The sequence below is a fragment of the Triticum aestivum genome, chromosome 2D, assembly GCF_018294505.1.
Source record: "Triticum aestivum cultivar Chinese Spring chromosome 2D, IWGSC CS RefSeq v2.1, whole genome shotgun sequence".
Classification (NCBI taxonomy): Eukaryota; Viridiplantae; Streptophyta; class Magnoliopsida; order Poales; family Poaceae; genus Triticum; species Triticum aestivum.
In genome coordinates, this window is record NC_057799.1 from 51,639,773 (window position 1) to 51,655,094 (window position 15,322).

At 48.5% G+C, this 15,322-nt stretch overlaps 2 protein-coding genes and 1 non-coding gene across 4 annotated transcripts; 1 reads left to right on the forward strand and 2 right to left on the reverse strand.

Annotated features, from left to right (window-relative positions):
• Window positions 1-1,754: 1,754 nt before the first annotated feature.
• On the reverse strand, window positions 1,755-8,485 carry LOC123051494 (transcription factor TGA2.1). 2 transcript variants are annotated; one of them, XM_044474375.1, is made up of 10 exons: window positions 8,177-8,485; window positions 7,699-7,752; window positions 7,440-7,587; window positions 5,260-5,346; window positions 5,112-5,171; window positions 3,281-3,358; window positions 3,139-3,190; window positions 2,734-3,005; window positions 2,392-2,640; window positions 1,755-2,264 (listed from the first exon to the last, which is right to left on the reverse strand). In XM_044474375.1, exons 3-10 carry the CDS (start codon window positions 7,503-7,505, stop codon window positions 2,118-2,120), a joined length of 1,011 nt encoding a protein of 336 aa, XP_044330310.1. In that variant the 5' UTR covers window positions 7,506-7,587; window positions 7,699-7,752; window positions 8,177-8,485; the 3' UTR covers window positions 1,755-2,117. The 2 variants fall into 2 exon arrangements, with proteins under 2 accessions (XP_044330310.1, XP_044330311.1); XM_044474376.1 differs by having other exon boundaries at window positions 7,685-7,752.
• Window positions 8,486-10,069: 1,584 nt separating this feature from the next.
• Window positions 10,070-10,142, forward strand: TRNAA-CGC (transfer RNA alanine (anticodon CGC)). The gene has a single exon. It is a non-coding gene; the product is annotated as a tRNA-Ala (tRNA).
• A 231-nt stretch (window positions 10,143-10,373) lies between these two features.
• On the reverse strand, window positions 10,374-13,899 carry LOC123051495 (rhodanese-like/PpiC domain-containing protein 12, chloroplastic). The gene is made up of 8 exons (XM_044474377.1): window positions 13,556-13,899; window positions 13,256-13,378; window positions 12,757-12,848; window positions 12,011-12,111; window positions 11,820-11,930; window positions 11,037-11,145; window positions 10,827-10,877; window positions 10,374-10,730 (listed from the first exon to the last, which is right to left on the reverse strand). Exons 1-8 carry the CDS (start codon window positions 13,785-13,787, stop codon window positions 10,650-10,652), a joined length of 900 nt encoding a protein of 299 aa, XP_044330312.1. The 5' UTR covers window positions 13,788-13,899; the 3' UTR covers window positions 10,374-10,649.
• Between the last annotated feature and the right edge of the window lie 1,423 nt (window positions 13,900-15,322).

Here is a 15,322-nt window from a genome sequence, read left to right on the forward strand (position 1 = left end):
CGATGCTCCATTGCATTACCACGTGAGGTTTCGCCAGCCCGACGAAGCTTCATCGCCGCACTGGTGATGCTCCGGCGGCCGCTGGCGATGCTTTGTTGCAACACCGACAGGCGCCAATGGGTGGTGTGTCGCAGCACTGGGTACGCCAGCGATTGATGGAGCAAGGCACGTCGCTGGTGGGTTCGCAGCAGAGGCACTTCCCACCCTTCGCACCGCTCGGAGCGAACGACGGTGACCTCGATGCATCACTTGCGGGAAGCTGCATGCAGCGCCGCGAGCACCTGACCTTGCACACCCGCTCGTATTAGGCACCCACCAGCCTTTCAGCTATGCATCACCGAGCATGGCCAGGCTGCCCCGCACCGACCAGACCTTGCAGCGGCTTCGTCCGGGAGAGCTCACAGCAGCTACGCCAGAGGAAAGCTCGCAGCAGCTCGTGGCCAACGTTGAAGACCGAGAGCACGAAGCGTCCCACATGAGGGAAAAAGAGGTAGATGCTCCCAGGGGAGTTGTAGTAGAAGGAGTTGCTGAGCCCGTGGGAGGAGGGGGTGAGAGAGAGAGGAGAGAGTTGGCCGCGCTGGGGAAGAAGACGAATCACGTGCGATCCCAAGGGAGGGGATAAGGACGAGGGCGGAAGCAGCGCTTGGGTCCACAGGACACGTGTCAGGCCAACGACACGGCTTACGCAACAGGATATCAATCGGTTGAAACTAAGACTTTTCCTTTATCTACGGGGAGTTGCTCGCCGAAATATAAATAGAGCACGGTTTTAAATTTTCGAAAAATATATTTTGGACTTTTTTTTTTACATCATGGGCATTTTTGTACTGTAGTATTTTTTAGGGGAAATGAGTTGTTCTGTATTAGCTGCGAACTTAGCTGTGGGAATATGTTTGTACTTATCCGCTCCTTGAACCAGGGCTACCTTAACCTTACTATCCAATACACCGATGATACACTGGTTATCTTAGAGCATGCATGTTCAACGCGGCGCTGGGGTTGATTTCCCTACCGACGGGCGGTTGCAGCAATGAATCCTGACGTCAAGAATGGCTTGTTTGTGCTTGAAGGTTCATGTAGTTTGTGACAACATTAGACGTGCTGGAGATGGCGAATATATTCGAAGCTAAAATGTTTCGTCTAGATGGGGCTAACGAACGGCAAACCTAACTCCTGCCTATGTATATCCCATATAGTCAACTTCATTCCTTGCAATACTTTTGTGTCCGATATCCCATGTAGTGAACTTCAGGCCTTCGAATGCTTTTGTGTCACATATAATTTCTCCATGTTAGCTTTACTTCCTTTGGAGAGGGGAGCCTTGGCGTGGTAAAGTTGCTGTTTTATGATCATGAGGTCACGGATTCAAGTCCTGAAAACAGCCTCTTACAAAAATATTCCCGGACCCTGCGCAAGCGGAACATAGTAGCATAGAGGACTGCGTCAAGAGGAGTGCAAAGGCATGTTAAACAAGTAATGAACTATGCTGCTGTGTAAAATGAACGCACAGGACGAGCCAAGACACTCAAACAAGAGAAGCGCGCACATGACTGCCTCAAGAGGTGCGCCCGGGGCGCACCACAGCCACTAGTCACTGACATGCGTCCTACATACTCCCTCTGTAAACAACAAGTATTGATCACTGTAGAGTGAGTAGTATGGAATTTACCTACTGCTTCGTCTTCAGACGCTCTGCAGACCGCAACAAGTAGCATGTGTGGATACAGTATAGTCGTTTCACTCCAAGCACAGGATTGAGCAACCAAATGGAACAAGTTCATATGTATTCACCATGTTCAACCACCACAGGGACAACAGCTAAAATACACGGAGCGCCGATTCTCCAGCCACTACAGTTCTGTGACACAACTTAATTAGGACTCGTCCTGGCTTACCTAATTTTTATTCCCAACACAGTTCTACAACCATTGTAACTTACAGGCTCCCCCCACCTACTTGTATACCACCTGAGTACAAACCCTGGACCCAAAAAGCAGCTACACATAATTATACAAGAAGAAAAACTCGAATACCCAAATTATCTGCAGCAATATGAAGAGCACCCCCGGCGTTGTACACATCAGCTTGGGGGAAATCCAGCGCGCGATGATCCTTGGTTATTCCCTGGGCCTAGCAAGCCACAGAGAGCTCAGCGCGCGCAAACGCGAGAAGTAGTCATGTATAGCCAAAAGGGCGCGGGAGGCCTGACGGATCGTCAGGATCCGCTGCATCTGATGCAAGGTCTGCTGTCGCAGGTTGTCGGCCTGGTAGATACAAATGAAAGAAAATTATCAAATGAACCAGACTGATGAAAGTGAGCAGCTAATTTCATGCCAGCAAATATGCTGAAATATCACAGGTTCAAGACTGGAAGAAAGGAAAGAGGCCTGCCTGGCGAAGAAAGTTCTCGAGCGTTCCAAGCTTGCCCATGGCCATGGCCATCTGACCCATGTAGTTTGCAACATTCCCTGAAGAGCCAGCAGAGGAACCCAGAGATCCAGCCAAAGTCTCTGCCAGTGATTGCTGCAATGCTTCCATTCCTTGTGACAGTGCATCCTCTGCCTGCTGGGAAGATTGCTGGAGGTTGGTCAATCCCAACATCTGCTGCTCGGTTAGCGGCTCCAGATGATTCACCAGGAGCTGAAATTTCATACCGCATTGAACAATCAGCTTACAGGACCAGCAAGGGAAATTGGACTAATAGCAAACTCTGAGATTTAATACTTCACTCACCTTTAAGAGTTCGGATGGACGGAAACCCCCAAGCCACAGGAAGCACCTTTCGGCAGGCGTCTTCCACATGCCTGACAGTATATGGAACACATCAGCCTTGGCAGCGACACCTTTGACCTTAAATATTTCATCATAATGTGCCATTATCCCATCTACGATAAGGCGCAGGTCACTGTCACTTGCATGAGCATTAACGGCAGTCCTCAACTCGTTGATTTGCTTGTTTTGGTCCTCAAGCCATCTAGTGTATTCTAGATCGAAAGTCATTGCTCCTGCAAAGATAAGTTTACTATTCAGATGAAAATCTAACACAGATTGATAACACGATACAATTGAACATTATGTAAAAAAAGGATGATGCTGCCAAAATGTATGGCATACACAGAAATTTGGAGAAGAAAATACCATTTCCACTCATGGCATGGGTTTGGTCTCCGGAGCTAGAAATGAAGATTCCCTGCAAATAAATATCCAGCACGAGCATTAGCAAAAGCATACTCTACTGCAACAAGATATCACAACCAACATTCAGCCAATAAAGATTTACCTGCTGGCGAGCTTTCTGGAGCTCCTGCTCTAGTTGTGCAAGCTTCAGCTTGCTGCTTTCTAGCTGTTGCACATATGACTTCAAACAAACAGAAAAACATTATCAGTGATTCCGAACAAATGAACAATCCAGTATTCACTATTCAGTGGAAACGATAAATACTAGTATCACACAAAGGCTCGTGCATGGAGAATTCAGTTAGTTGATATAATTCAACTGCCTCTATGCACATATAACTAAGAATCTATTTAAGTCTTGTATACTGAAACACATGAAGAAAATTCTGACCAAACAAATAAAACGGAGCCATTATGCATATAGAACTACAGTAAAGAAACATGCTGTTGAGTTCATCAACACAACTACAGACAGCTCTGTTTCAACACAACCGGAAAAGGCTCTCGCCCCGCTTTATATGTAAAGCAACGACCATACAAGACCAACACGTAAAACTCCAAACCACACACAACACACACACCCAAGGCTGGATACATCAGGCAAGCGGACAGCCACACCACCCGAACCAACGCCAAGCCAACGACAAATGTGCAATAAGAGCCCTGCTTGAGGTCATTGGAGATCTCCAAGACGGCACGGCGCCTTCTGGAAGGGAACGGCGCTGGAATGCCGCCACGGCCCATTCCAAATGATCATGGTTTTCACCCGGAGCGATCTGAAGGCGCCTTAAGGAGGCGACGCCCATGGACACCACCATCAACGGCCCGACCAAAGGCAGACAAGGATTATTACCACCCCCCCCCCCCCCCCCCCCCACTCACGCTCCACCTCCGAAACAGCGCTGATTGCCGAAACACCGGTCACCAGCCCGCATCTGAGACGCGAGCCCCGCCCACGAGCACCGCAACTCCCACCACCAAGACCGCCGCCCTGGGAACCCAGACCACCCCTCGACCGCCACCACGGCATAAGGACACCGACGACCGGTCCAGTCAGCACCAGGCAGGGGAGGGTCGTCAACAGCCGCCGGCCTTGCCGCAGCCACCCTGCCGCTCCACCGGGGACACGACCCATCTGGCTTCTCTAGATCTTGGCATTGGCATGGCCAAGAGGCCCCCTGCCTCCCTCCCCGGGTCGCCCCTGCCACCACCGGCCTGCTGTCAACAACAGCCAACAAGGTCGCCACCGGCCGCCGCTCCAGCCGAACGAGCAGAGGAAGGAGAGGTCGCCACCACTGTCGCGCCGCCACCCCCACCAGCAGATAGCCACGGCAGAGGCGGACGCCCGCAACCCGCGCCGCCCACGGCCCGCACCACTTGAGGCCGGATCTGGACTCGTCAGTGCATCCGCTGCCACCGCCATCTCAGGCCCCAAGGAGGCACCACCTCTGCGTCGCCCGTCACACCACCACTCCGGCACCGGCGCCAACCCACACCGGCACGCCGCCGTGCTGCCACACCCAACGCGAAGCTCCGCATCCAGGCTTTGATGACCCGGAACGCGCTGAATCCTCCGCGCAAGGAGACAAGAACTCCCCGCCACCGACGACGACGGGGCTTCACCCGGCCACGCCCTCTGGCGGCGGCGAGGGAGGAGGGAAGGGCGGAAGGGGAACCCCCGCAGCTGCGCTAGGGTTTGCCGAGGGGAGTTTCCTTTCCTTTTCCTGTTTCAACACAACTACAAACAACTCTGCCCAGTAACTCTGAACTCCTTAATTCTTTAAGCAGAACTTCTACCTTTCCTTTACAAGCATACTCTCAAATTACAGATCTAGCGTGAATCAGGTTAAATTACTAAATTAGGTTGAGTAGAAAAAGAAAATTCTGAACATAAGAGAGCAATGAAAAATATGGGCAAGATTTATAGTGATTACCTTCTTCCTCAGTCGACTTTTCCTTGCAGCCTCACGATTTTGAGCAAGACGGCGCAATGTCTATTGTATGGAAAATATCACAAGATATTAATAACATAAAAAGGCAAGAAACACAACAATATACAAGAAAAAGGAAAAGAAAAAATACCTTTTGGTCCAAGGGTTTGTCGGACCTGTCAGACCTATCCGAAGAATTAGAAGCCATGATTGCCCCACCACTTTGTCCTTGTTCTAACTGCAAACAGTAGATAACAATGAGTAAGGAAAAATAAACTTATTAATTCCCTTTTTTTGACAAACACAAAATGGTATGCACAAGCTGGCATTCCATACCGGACAAGATTCCAGCGGCTCAGGCTGAAACATAAAGTTCAGGTTAAACATTTCCATTCCAGTCGTACCAGTACCGGTTGACACAACCAACACTACCACCCTCTACGCCACTCTAGTTGCTTATAAAGGCGTCAGCCGCACCGCATCTTGGTTTCCTCAGCGAGGCGGTACTATCCCACATGGTAGCGACAGCGAGGAGGAGGTAGGGAATGGGCCCATACTTCATTGCAGAGATTTGACCGGTGGGCTTCTTGCTCTTACAATGGGTCAGCATGCACTAGGTTAATACAAAGGCCAGGCCTAGTCCATTTTGTCGCCATATTTTATTTATTTTCCTCTTCCTTTTATATTGTGTGCATCATGTATGTGTATACAGATGGGATGCATATGAATTATGAAAAACCAGAACGGAACACCGGAATGCTCCGGTTCCAAGTAACAGAACAGAATTAACAAGTATTGAGTAAAACAGACTAAAAACTGCAAGTTTTAGTTGATAACTTTGGCATATTTGGAGTATTAGTTGGCAGCTGATCCACTCTGAAGCACCAACCCACCCAGATTTGCCGTGTCAGCGTCCTGCACGCGGCCTTTACGCAGGATACGGCTCTGTATGGACACAGCTTGATACGGCGAGGACGTTAAGCGCAGCCCCGAGCCCAATAGAAGCCCAGGAGCCACGAATAACCCTAACATTTTCTCTCTCGCTCTCTGTTCGATCGCACGAGGAAGCTTTGGATCGACCCACCGCCGCCTGGAGTCACCTGACCAACCTATCGACTCGCCTTGCCGCCGCCTGGAGTCGCCTCAACCGACCTGTCGACTTGCCTCGCTGCCGCCTCGAGTGAGGTAATTGATTCCACCACCGCTGCCGCCAACTGGAGTGGCTCGGCGCCACCGCCTAGAATCACCTCACCAACCTGTCGACTCGCCTTGCCGCCGCCTCGAGCGAGATAATTGATTCCGCCGCTGCTGCCGCCTGGAGTGGCTGGCTGGCTGCTTGCTGACGCGTATGTGTGTGCGCGTGCTTGCCGCTGGCGTATGCGTATGTGCTTGGTACTTGGCTACTTGCTAAGTTGCTATTGTTCGCTAATGTTGCTGCTTTGCTGCTACTGCTAAGGAGATGCCATCTGCGGAGAGTGGCATGGAAGCAAGCCAACTTCTTTACTGGTTCAACTTTTCACGCTTGTCTATCTTAGATCGACAAATCCTAATGCTATCATATGATGTACTCACTCCGTAAAGAAATATAAGAGCGTTTAGATCACTAAAGTAGTGATCCAAATGCTCTTATATTTCTTTACAGAGGGAGTATTTTGCATACACCATGAGGATTGAAGACATTGATGATCATTCAGGACTTGAAAAGAGGCATGGAGACAACCAATGGGGCAGTATTTTGATCTCATCTCATGCATTCTATTATGTTTTGTCTTTATTACATGTCATTTTACTAATTATTTACATATATACTCGCCGTATTGCTGTTTCTAGATTGCCGTGTCCCCATACTCGTATCTGTGTATAGGTAAGGGCATATTGGTGCTTCACAGCTGATCCATATGAGCAAGCGAAATAGCATGTGAATCGTAGGGTAAAAATGGTTGGTTTTAACTAACAATTCATTACTGCTGTTATAAAACATGAAGATGCCCCCGGCAGTATATTTGTCAAGTCCTTATCGCTCCAGAATCCAAGTCCTAGTAATTAGCAAATCCAAAAACAGCAGTGCTAGAATTTTTTTGCGGGAACAGCAGTGCTCTATAACTTAAGATTATCAACTCCGCTGTTAAGCTATAACAATTAATTCCAAACACGGCGGGATTCACAGTTCAAATGCTAACATGGTATTGAGCATAACAATTATCTATTTTACCTCTAGAAAATGGTGCAGGTAAAGACATAGGTGCTTACATAGTTGAGTTCAACTTAAAGCCTCTTTAGGTAAAAAAGAGGGGGAAACAGTTAAAACCCAAAATTAAGAAGCATGATTACCCTATAGATCTTGCCGTCGTTGTCTAGAACAGTTGAGTTGTCAGTCCTTGAGCTAGCATCTGCCATCACTCAGCGGACCGCAATCACAAGGAGACAGTAAATCACTTTGCTCCCCCCTTTCTAACAGCAAAGTGGTGAGCCCAGCCCTCTGTTGAGCGCGATCAAAACAATGAAGAAAAGTAAGCAACTCTGATAGATAAGCAACTCAAAAAACAGTAATTGCAACATGTAACGAAATACAGTACATGGTTGTACGTACTTCTCTCCAAGAGTCCAAATCAGTAGCTGCTCGGGGTTACTACAACCGTATGGTCTGCAAAAAAGTGTGGCTTCCCTTATTAGTACACAAGTAGTACTATGAAGATACAAAGCACAATCCAAATAATTAGCATGTCGGAACAAGGGTATGAACATTTATGAATTTGTGCCGATCTGAGACCCTACTACAGGCTGGTGGGGGTCAATCTCCCCGAATGGCCACAGAAGTAGCTTCGCACAGTGCCACAGCTGCCCCCCTCTGTGCCACTGGAGTAAGCACGCGAATCCAGCCATTCAGAACCCATCGGCATACAGAGCTGTTCTTCACTGCTCAGCCTGTCAGCCATGATCCACCCACCATATCCCATACAGATACAGTAGGTACAGCACCTACCCTGATCCGGAACAGAGAACCAACCGAAACAAGCAACGGGAAGGGGGGTGGATAGGGGAGACGAGCTCAGAGCGGGGGCGCATACGGTGTGCGGTCGGCGATGCTGCCCGGAGCGGAGCTCGGCGTGGCGCCGGCGGGCCGCGGCCATGGTTGGTGGTCAGCCCACGGGCCCCCGCCCGGGATGGATGGGGGAGAGCTTCAGAGCCGCGGCACCGAATCCGGTACGGCCTGGCCTCACGCGCGCCTTCTACCCGGAGGCCGGCGACTCCTCCTCCTGTAGCAGCTCCGGCTCGCGGCGTCGGGGATTTGGTGGGGGAGCGGCGGCGAATCGGGGAAGCTTCGAGAAGCTCTTTCGGGTGGTGGTGGTGGTGGTGGTGGAGGACTAGTGGGAGGGAGGCCTGGCCGCCTGGGGGGCAGGGGAAGGCGCCAAAGCGGCGGGGCGCGGCCTGGACCCGGCGCACGGGCCGGCGTGCGGGTGACGCGCGGGCCCCAGGGGACGCGTGGGCGCGGCTCGCTGGACTGATTAGGCGCGGGTGGCGTCAGGGCGTGGGGCCCGCGCGCCTTGCTCGCCTCACCAACTCCTCACTCCGTGACGACGCGGGTGGCGTCTTTGACTTGCCCACCGGAGAGCGCGCGGCCGGCGTTATCCGCTGCGCCGAGGCCGCTGCCTGCCAGCGGTCCAGGGCTCGATGCTGTGCACGTGGTCGCGACGGTGAAACGACGCTGCCAGGCTTAGTTTAGTTTAATTTTTTCTGTGGTTGTAGTTTAGTTTAATTTAACAGCATTGTTCCATTCCAAGGGGTTCTTGGTGCCATCGTAATTTGCTGTGGATCGTTGTGTTGTGGCCTTCGGGTTCCTTGCTTTTCTTCTGAGGGGTGGCTTTCTTGCATTTTCTGATTCGTTTGTTTACCTCTACTGTGCAGCTACATCCAAAGAGACAATACACACAATTTTTTACTCCCTCCATATCTACATATATGTCGTTGGGTGTAAACTGAACTCTTCCAGCGACTTATATTTCGGAACAGAAGTAATACATAGGAAGGGCCAAAACAGGACGAAAGTGCATCATTGGTCAGTCATCTGAGAACACTACGCTTTTATTTTTTTTCGAAAAAACTTCTGATCTATTCATCAATTATTAAGGTAGTACAAAGAACACTAAAAGTAAATTTACATCTAGATCCGTAGACCACCTAGCGACGATTACAAGCACTGGAGCGAGCCAAAGGCACGCCGCCGTCATCGCCCCTTCCTCGTCAGAGCCGGGCAAACATTGCTGTAGTAGACAGTCGGGAAGTCGTCGTGCTAAAGCCCCATAGGACCAGCGCAGCAGAACAGCAACCGCCGATGAAGAGAAGCATAGATCGGAAGGATCCAACATACAGACGCATAGACATAGACGAACGAAAACCGGATCCAGACAGATCCACCGAAGACAAATGCCGACCAGATCCCACGAGATCCGCCGGAAACGCACCTCCACACGCCCTCCGACGATGCTTGAAGCATCACCGGGACGAGGGCTAGGCAGGTAGAACCTTATTCCATCTTCAAGAAGCTGCCGCCACCTCATCTTCTTGATCATGGCACAAGCCTTAACAAAACTTAAAAAAAAAACATCTAAAAACGAAGCCCTTCCACTGTCAAGGATCGGGATCCACAGTAGAAGACGAGGCAGACCGACGACGGCGCCGGCAAAAGGCAGGAAAACCCTAGATGAGAGTCGCACGAGGGCAGGAGCGAAGGGGTGTCAGAGTCAAGGCGGTTTCGTAGCGGTCACTCGGTGAGACGCGAGCAAATTCCGGGAAACGTGCGTAGCCTTACGCGAATAAAGTGCAGCAAATGGAAGACAAAATTGATACAGCAGCTATGTGTTCTTTTTTTCTCAACAACACAAAATACGGTTGGGTATTCACTTCTTTCTCACCCCAAGTGCTTACTAGATAAGTCTTTCATGGAACTAACAATCACAAAAGGGGGTGTAGCTCATATGGTAGAGCGCTCGCTTCGCATGCGAGAGGCACGGGGTTCGATTCCCCGCACCTCCAAAATCTTTTTTCCCTCTCAGCGCATGATGTATACTGCCTTTTGTTTTTGTCAACTGTCAAACTGCAGAGAAGAGAAGATCTTCTCCGTTCTAGCAGATAAGATTGCAGCAGAAGAATTTCCCTGCTTGAATGCTTTCCTAAAGCAGCCTAAACAGGATCGATAGAATATCACATGCGATGGCTTTTGAAAAACAACCGCACTGATATGATACCAAATTCAGGAGCGCCGCAGGAGGAATTCGATGATTATTCTTCCAATGATCATCTCTCGAATATTTCATTTATATTCATATTGATACGATCCGTACTAGTTCCGTTGACAACTTCTGAAAAAAATTACATGATAGTACAAGATACCGCGTGAGAAGAAAATTTTAGCTCTGAATCCCGGCATCGACACAAAACCAATGCCAAGTTCTACCAACAGGCACCGGGCTATGATTTTAGTTCAGCATGGTAAAGCACGCAGAGAAGCCTCTGGGGTTGGAACGCTGATCGGTATGACGGCTAGTAAGTCGGGATGGAAGAATCAGCTTTCACCGAGTACGCGTGGATTCCGCCCGCAACGTTGTAAATCTTTTGGAATCCCTGCAAAGCGATGGCTCATCTTGTCAGAGGATGCTACACAATTACTCTACACGCACTGGTAAGGAGTCTAAAGTTTTCTGTGGGTGCTTCAGTTACCTGTGACTGCAGCCACTTGGCTACCTGCATCGAGCGCATGCCATGGTGACACTGAAACGAAGTACAGAAGGCAAACTTAGAAAGTGGCATAGCACACTGAAGCAGTTTCTATCAACTCATCAATCTTTACGTGTGGGAGTATAATATATACTTCAGTCTTTTAGGTCACTGGCATTTATGCAGCAATTTTCGTCGTAGTAACGGACTTACCAGAACATAAGTGTCCTTTTGAGGATTGAATTCATCTGTCATCACTGGTCCCCAGGTTCCAAATTGGCGGAGAGGTAGAACCTTGAAGCCTGGAAGGGATGCTCTCTCCCTGCCAAGCAACAAGTATAAAATCAGCATCAGCTCCATCATGATGGCCCACTGTGTGAAGATTTAGGATAATTAAACACAACGAACAGGACCATCACAATAATATGTCCGCAAAGCAAAAGCCTAGTCCAGTATCTGACTTTAAATGATGAATCGTGGAATTCTGCAACCCAATTTGGTCTCTCGAATGTAAGGGGAATAACAGACTCTATATAAGCCTGTAAAAGGATTTACACACTGCAAGTCTATACAACGCTGCAGACTATCTCATTGTTCCAACAGTTTAATCCCGAGACAATATACAAAAGTGTTTTCGAACAACAACAAAGATGCCGTAACTGGTAACACCTGTACGCTTTAATTGTTCAGAAGGGACAAAATGAAATTCATTATATCTACCAAAATCTCAAAAGATGTGGACAAGTCCCACATTAACGTTCTGGTTCACCACATAAACCTCTATCATCTTCTCATTAAAGTCAAGATTAAGACTGTTGCAAGAATTTTTGTGCTATTAAGCAAAATGCAAAATACTGGAGATGTATCTTGCATCCCAGTTATGTGTGCCTTTCATACAGGCATCTATCATGAGTTAGTGAATGACTTATTATTTGGAATGTTGGATCAGTGTATTAACAATAACTGGGACATTGGTGCAATAGTGAAGAATCTTACACTTCATCAGGCTCCCGAACATCAATCAATTGAGCTTCTTCAATAAAACTAGGATCTTGCATTTTTGCGTGAAGCTCTTCTGGTTGAATATCTTGCAGCAAGCATTGGTCCCTGCCAATTGGTGGCACAAGATATGAATACCTATTCATGTGTACCAAGAGACAACATCCTGTGTTGTTAGAATCATCTACCTCTCAGAGAGCACCTGCACTAAATGCCATCCAAATTTTGTCTTACACCGCACAACTTTATTCAAAGGTGCACTAAATGCTGCTTCTTCAAACTCTGGTACCTGCTCAAGTCAAGCAATAACGTTCAAAGTACTGTTGAGACAGAAACTGAAATATCAGTGGACAGACCCACTGGTAGAAACTCAAATATCAGTGTCCAACGAAAAAAACATTTATATGGTGGCAACAGATGAAAGGATGGGAGTTTCAGGAAATAAACTAGCTAGTTCTTGGTTCTAACCAGACACTTAGATGGCTGAGAGCAGCAAGTCAGTCAAGAACAGTGAAATCGTTGGCAGATGGATTTAGAAGTGTATAGCAACATATAGAAGTGTTCAACAAGATGGAATAAACTTGTTGTAAGGCTACCAGCTCCCCGCGAATATGCAAACAAGCAAGAAACAGCACCAACATAATAGGAGTATTTTACATGGTCTTGTTTGCCAGTTAACAATGTTGGTAGCTCTTGATAATTTATAAGTCAGAAAGAAGTAAATTCCACCACAGAATCAAACAAAATCAATGCTAAATAACAAAAATGTACTATGAAACATGGCATTTCTAGTTGAAAAATAGTTAGATAATCAGTGCAATTCCACTGTGCAGTTTAAGTACATAGGTGTCCCGGCTGAACAATTATAATATGTGAAGTCCTACCACAATACTCTTCTACTATTGTATACTAGAAAAGCAAGTTGATGTTGTACCATCTGTCCCCTCCGAACCCATCCAAGCATACCGCCATCTTCTTTTGATGGACATAAGGAGTGCTCCACGGCTAAGTCACTCAGGTCTGCCCCTGAAATTTAAAAATAAACAATAGTAAAAATCATGATTTCTCAACAACAAAAACAAGCCAGCTATTTTGAGCACTTCAAATGTCTTCTACTCTTCAGGGTCATTTCCCCCCATAAATATCCAAAAGATGGATCATATATATACAGCATCCACATCAATGATGCAGCTCAGTCAGCATGTATGCTTAGCAATCAGCATTTCTTATTTCGCAACGCAGCCTTGAATGTAGACACGGAACATAGACAACAGCATGGATTGGGTGCATTCAAGCAGACAGGGTTTCGTAGAGCATAACTTGAGGACACCCATTTTGCAAGGGCCACATACTGCGTCACACTGGATCATATGATTCTAGAATCTAAACCATATCAGATACTACAAAACAAACAGAGCTAGGAAGCTAGTCACCTGATGCGATGCTCTTCTCCAGATCGACGAGAAGCCTGGCGTCCTTTTCGCCGACAAGCAGATGCTGGACCAGCACCTCCTTCCCCTCTCTCGGAACACTACCACTGGCAGCGGTGCAGAGAACTATCCAACAGAGATTCATGTCAGCTGGTCAGTAATCAATTCCGTGCACCCTCAAATCGATGCAAACACCTTTTAAAAAAAAATCGATGCAAACAATACTATCAAACATGTCTTAAGATAAGAAAATGCCCCCCAATCTCAGGAGCCAAGTGACAGGCACGGGAACCCCTCACTCACCCCTGGTGCTGGGCCGGGGTTGTTCGCCGGCGGGCCGCATGGCCGAGCCCCACGCCGCGGAGATGGGCCGCGCGGACGCGAGGAGCGAGAGGGCGGCGGGCGGCGACGGCGCGGGGCTGGCGACGGCGAGGAGCGGGGCGCGGCGCGCGAGCCCGGAGAGGGAGGCGGGGGAGCAGGGGGAGGGGTAGGGGCACGGGAGGCGCGCGGCCCTGGTGGCTCTGAGACCGAGCATGGCTGGCCGGCTGGCTAACTGTCGCGTCGCCGTCCGTCTTCACTGCGACGGGAGAGGAAGGGGGATGGGGAATATGCTGTTGCGCGCAGGAGGCCGGGCCTTGTTTGCGCTGTTTCTGGACCGGGCGGCGCGGAAACACGACGAACGTGTGCCTGGTTCTAGTTGGGCTTTGAAGAAATATCACGCCCGTGCGTTTCAAAAAAAAAACGGAGCATGGACTTCCCTAAAAAAATTGAAGCATGGGGCAGGTGTCGATGACACAATGCACATTCTGTGTTTGCGGTCTAAGAACATCTACAACCGGACGTCCATATCCGCCTCAAACACCCGAGCTGGCTGGTCAGTAACTGATCAGACACAAAATAGCCATCCAAAGGACCTGCCAAATCCAGTCCAAATGGCCAAACTGATCGGCACTCCTCGTATCAGGCTCATATCTGGGGCAAATATGAGGATGCCTTGACACGTCCATCACGTAGGATCCGACTCACTGTGGCTCATCCTATTCCACATAAATTGGACTTTATCCACATTTAGGATGAAACCCTAACCGCATTCCACTCCACTCCACTCCAACCCACACCCCTCCGCCCACAAGCTTCCGTCCGGTGATCTCATACCTTCTCCGGCTTGGCAGGCAACGGATCCGAGTCCTACACCTCCCAATCTGTTGACCCGGAGCTCGTCCCACGCGGCCCCAAGGAGGAAATGGTCGTCTGAGTCCACCAAAGTCCACATTTTGTTCTCATACATGGATCTCATCTCAGATTTCATGACCTCAAGCCATTTCGCGGAATCTGGGCTCATCATCGCTTCCTCATAGTTTGTAGGTTCGTCATGGTCAAGTAATATGACCTCCAAAACAGGATTACCGTACCACTTTGATGCGGATCTTACTCTGGTTGACCTACGAGGTTCGGTATTAACTTGATCCGAAGTTTCAAGATCATCATCATTAGCTTCCTCACTAATTGGTGTAGGAATCACTGTAACTGATTTCTATGATGAACTACTTTCCATTTAGGGAGAAGGTATAATTACCTTATCAAGTTCTACTTTCCTCCCACTCACTTCTTTCGAGGGAAACTCCTTCTCTAGAAAGGATCCATTCTTAGCAACAAAGATCTTGCCTTCGGATCTGTGATAGAAGGTGTACCCAACATTTTGGATATCCTATGAAGACGCACTTCTCCGATTTGGGTTCGAGCTTATCAGGTTGAAACTTTTTCACATAAGCATCGCAACCCCAAACTTTAAGAAACGACAGCTTAGGTTTCTTGCCAAACCACAGTTCATATGGTGTCGTCTCAACGGATTTAGATGGTTCCCTTTTTAACGTGAATGCAGATGTCTCTAATGCATAACCCCAAAACGATAGTGGTAAGTCGGTAAGAGACATCATAGATCGCACCATATCTAATAAAGTACGGTTATGACGTTCGGACACACCATTACGCTGTGGTGTTTCAGGTGGCGTGAGTTGTGAAACTACTCCACATTGTTTCAAATGAAGACCAAACTCGTAACTCAAATAT

Excerpts from the sequence above, each read along its gene's own strand:
- LOC123051494 (XM_044474375.1), bottom strand. The coding sequence starts at position 7,505 with ATGGCAGATGCTAGCTCAAGGACTGACAACTCAACTGTTCTAGACAAC. Across the intron at positions 3,191-3,280 it reads TCCAGAAAGCTCGCCAGCAG|GGAATCTTCATTTCTAGCTC; the intron begins GTAAATCTTTAT and ends ATTTATTTGCAG. Across the intron at positions 2,641-2,733 it reads GTCCATCCGAACTCTTAAAG|CTCCTGGTGAATCATCTGGA; the intron begins GTGAGTGAAGTA and ends ATGAAATTTCAG.
- LOC123051495 (XM_044474377.1), bottom strand. The coding sequence starts at position 13,787 with ATGCTCGGTCTCAGAGCCACCAGGGCCGCGCGCCTCCCGTGCCCCTAC. Across the intron at positions 11,146-11,819 it reads GTTCGGGAGCCTGATGAAGT|GGAGAGAGCATCCCTTCCAG; the intron begins GTAAGATTCTTC and ends GTTGCTTGGCAG. Across the intron at positions 10,878-11,036 it reads AAAAGGACACTTATGTTCTG|TGTCACCATGGCATGCGCTC; the intron begins GTAAGTCCGTTA and ends ACTTCGTTTCAG.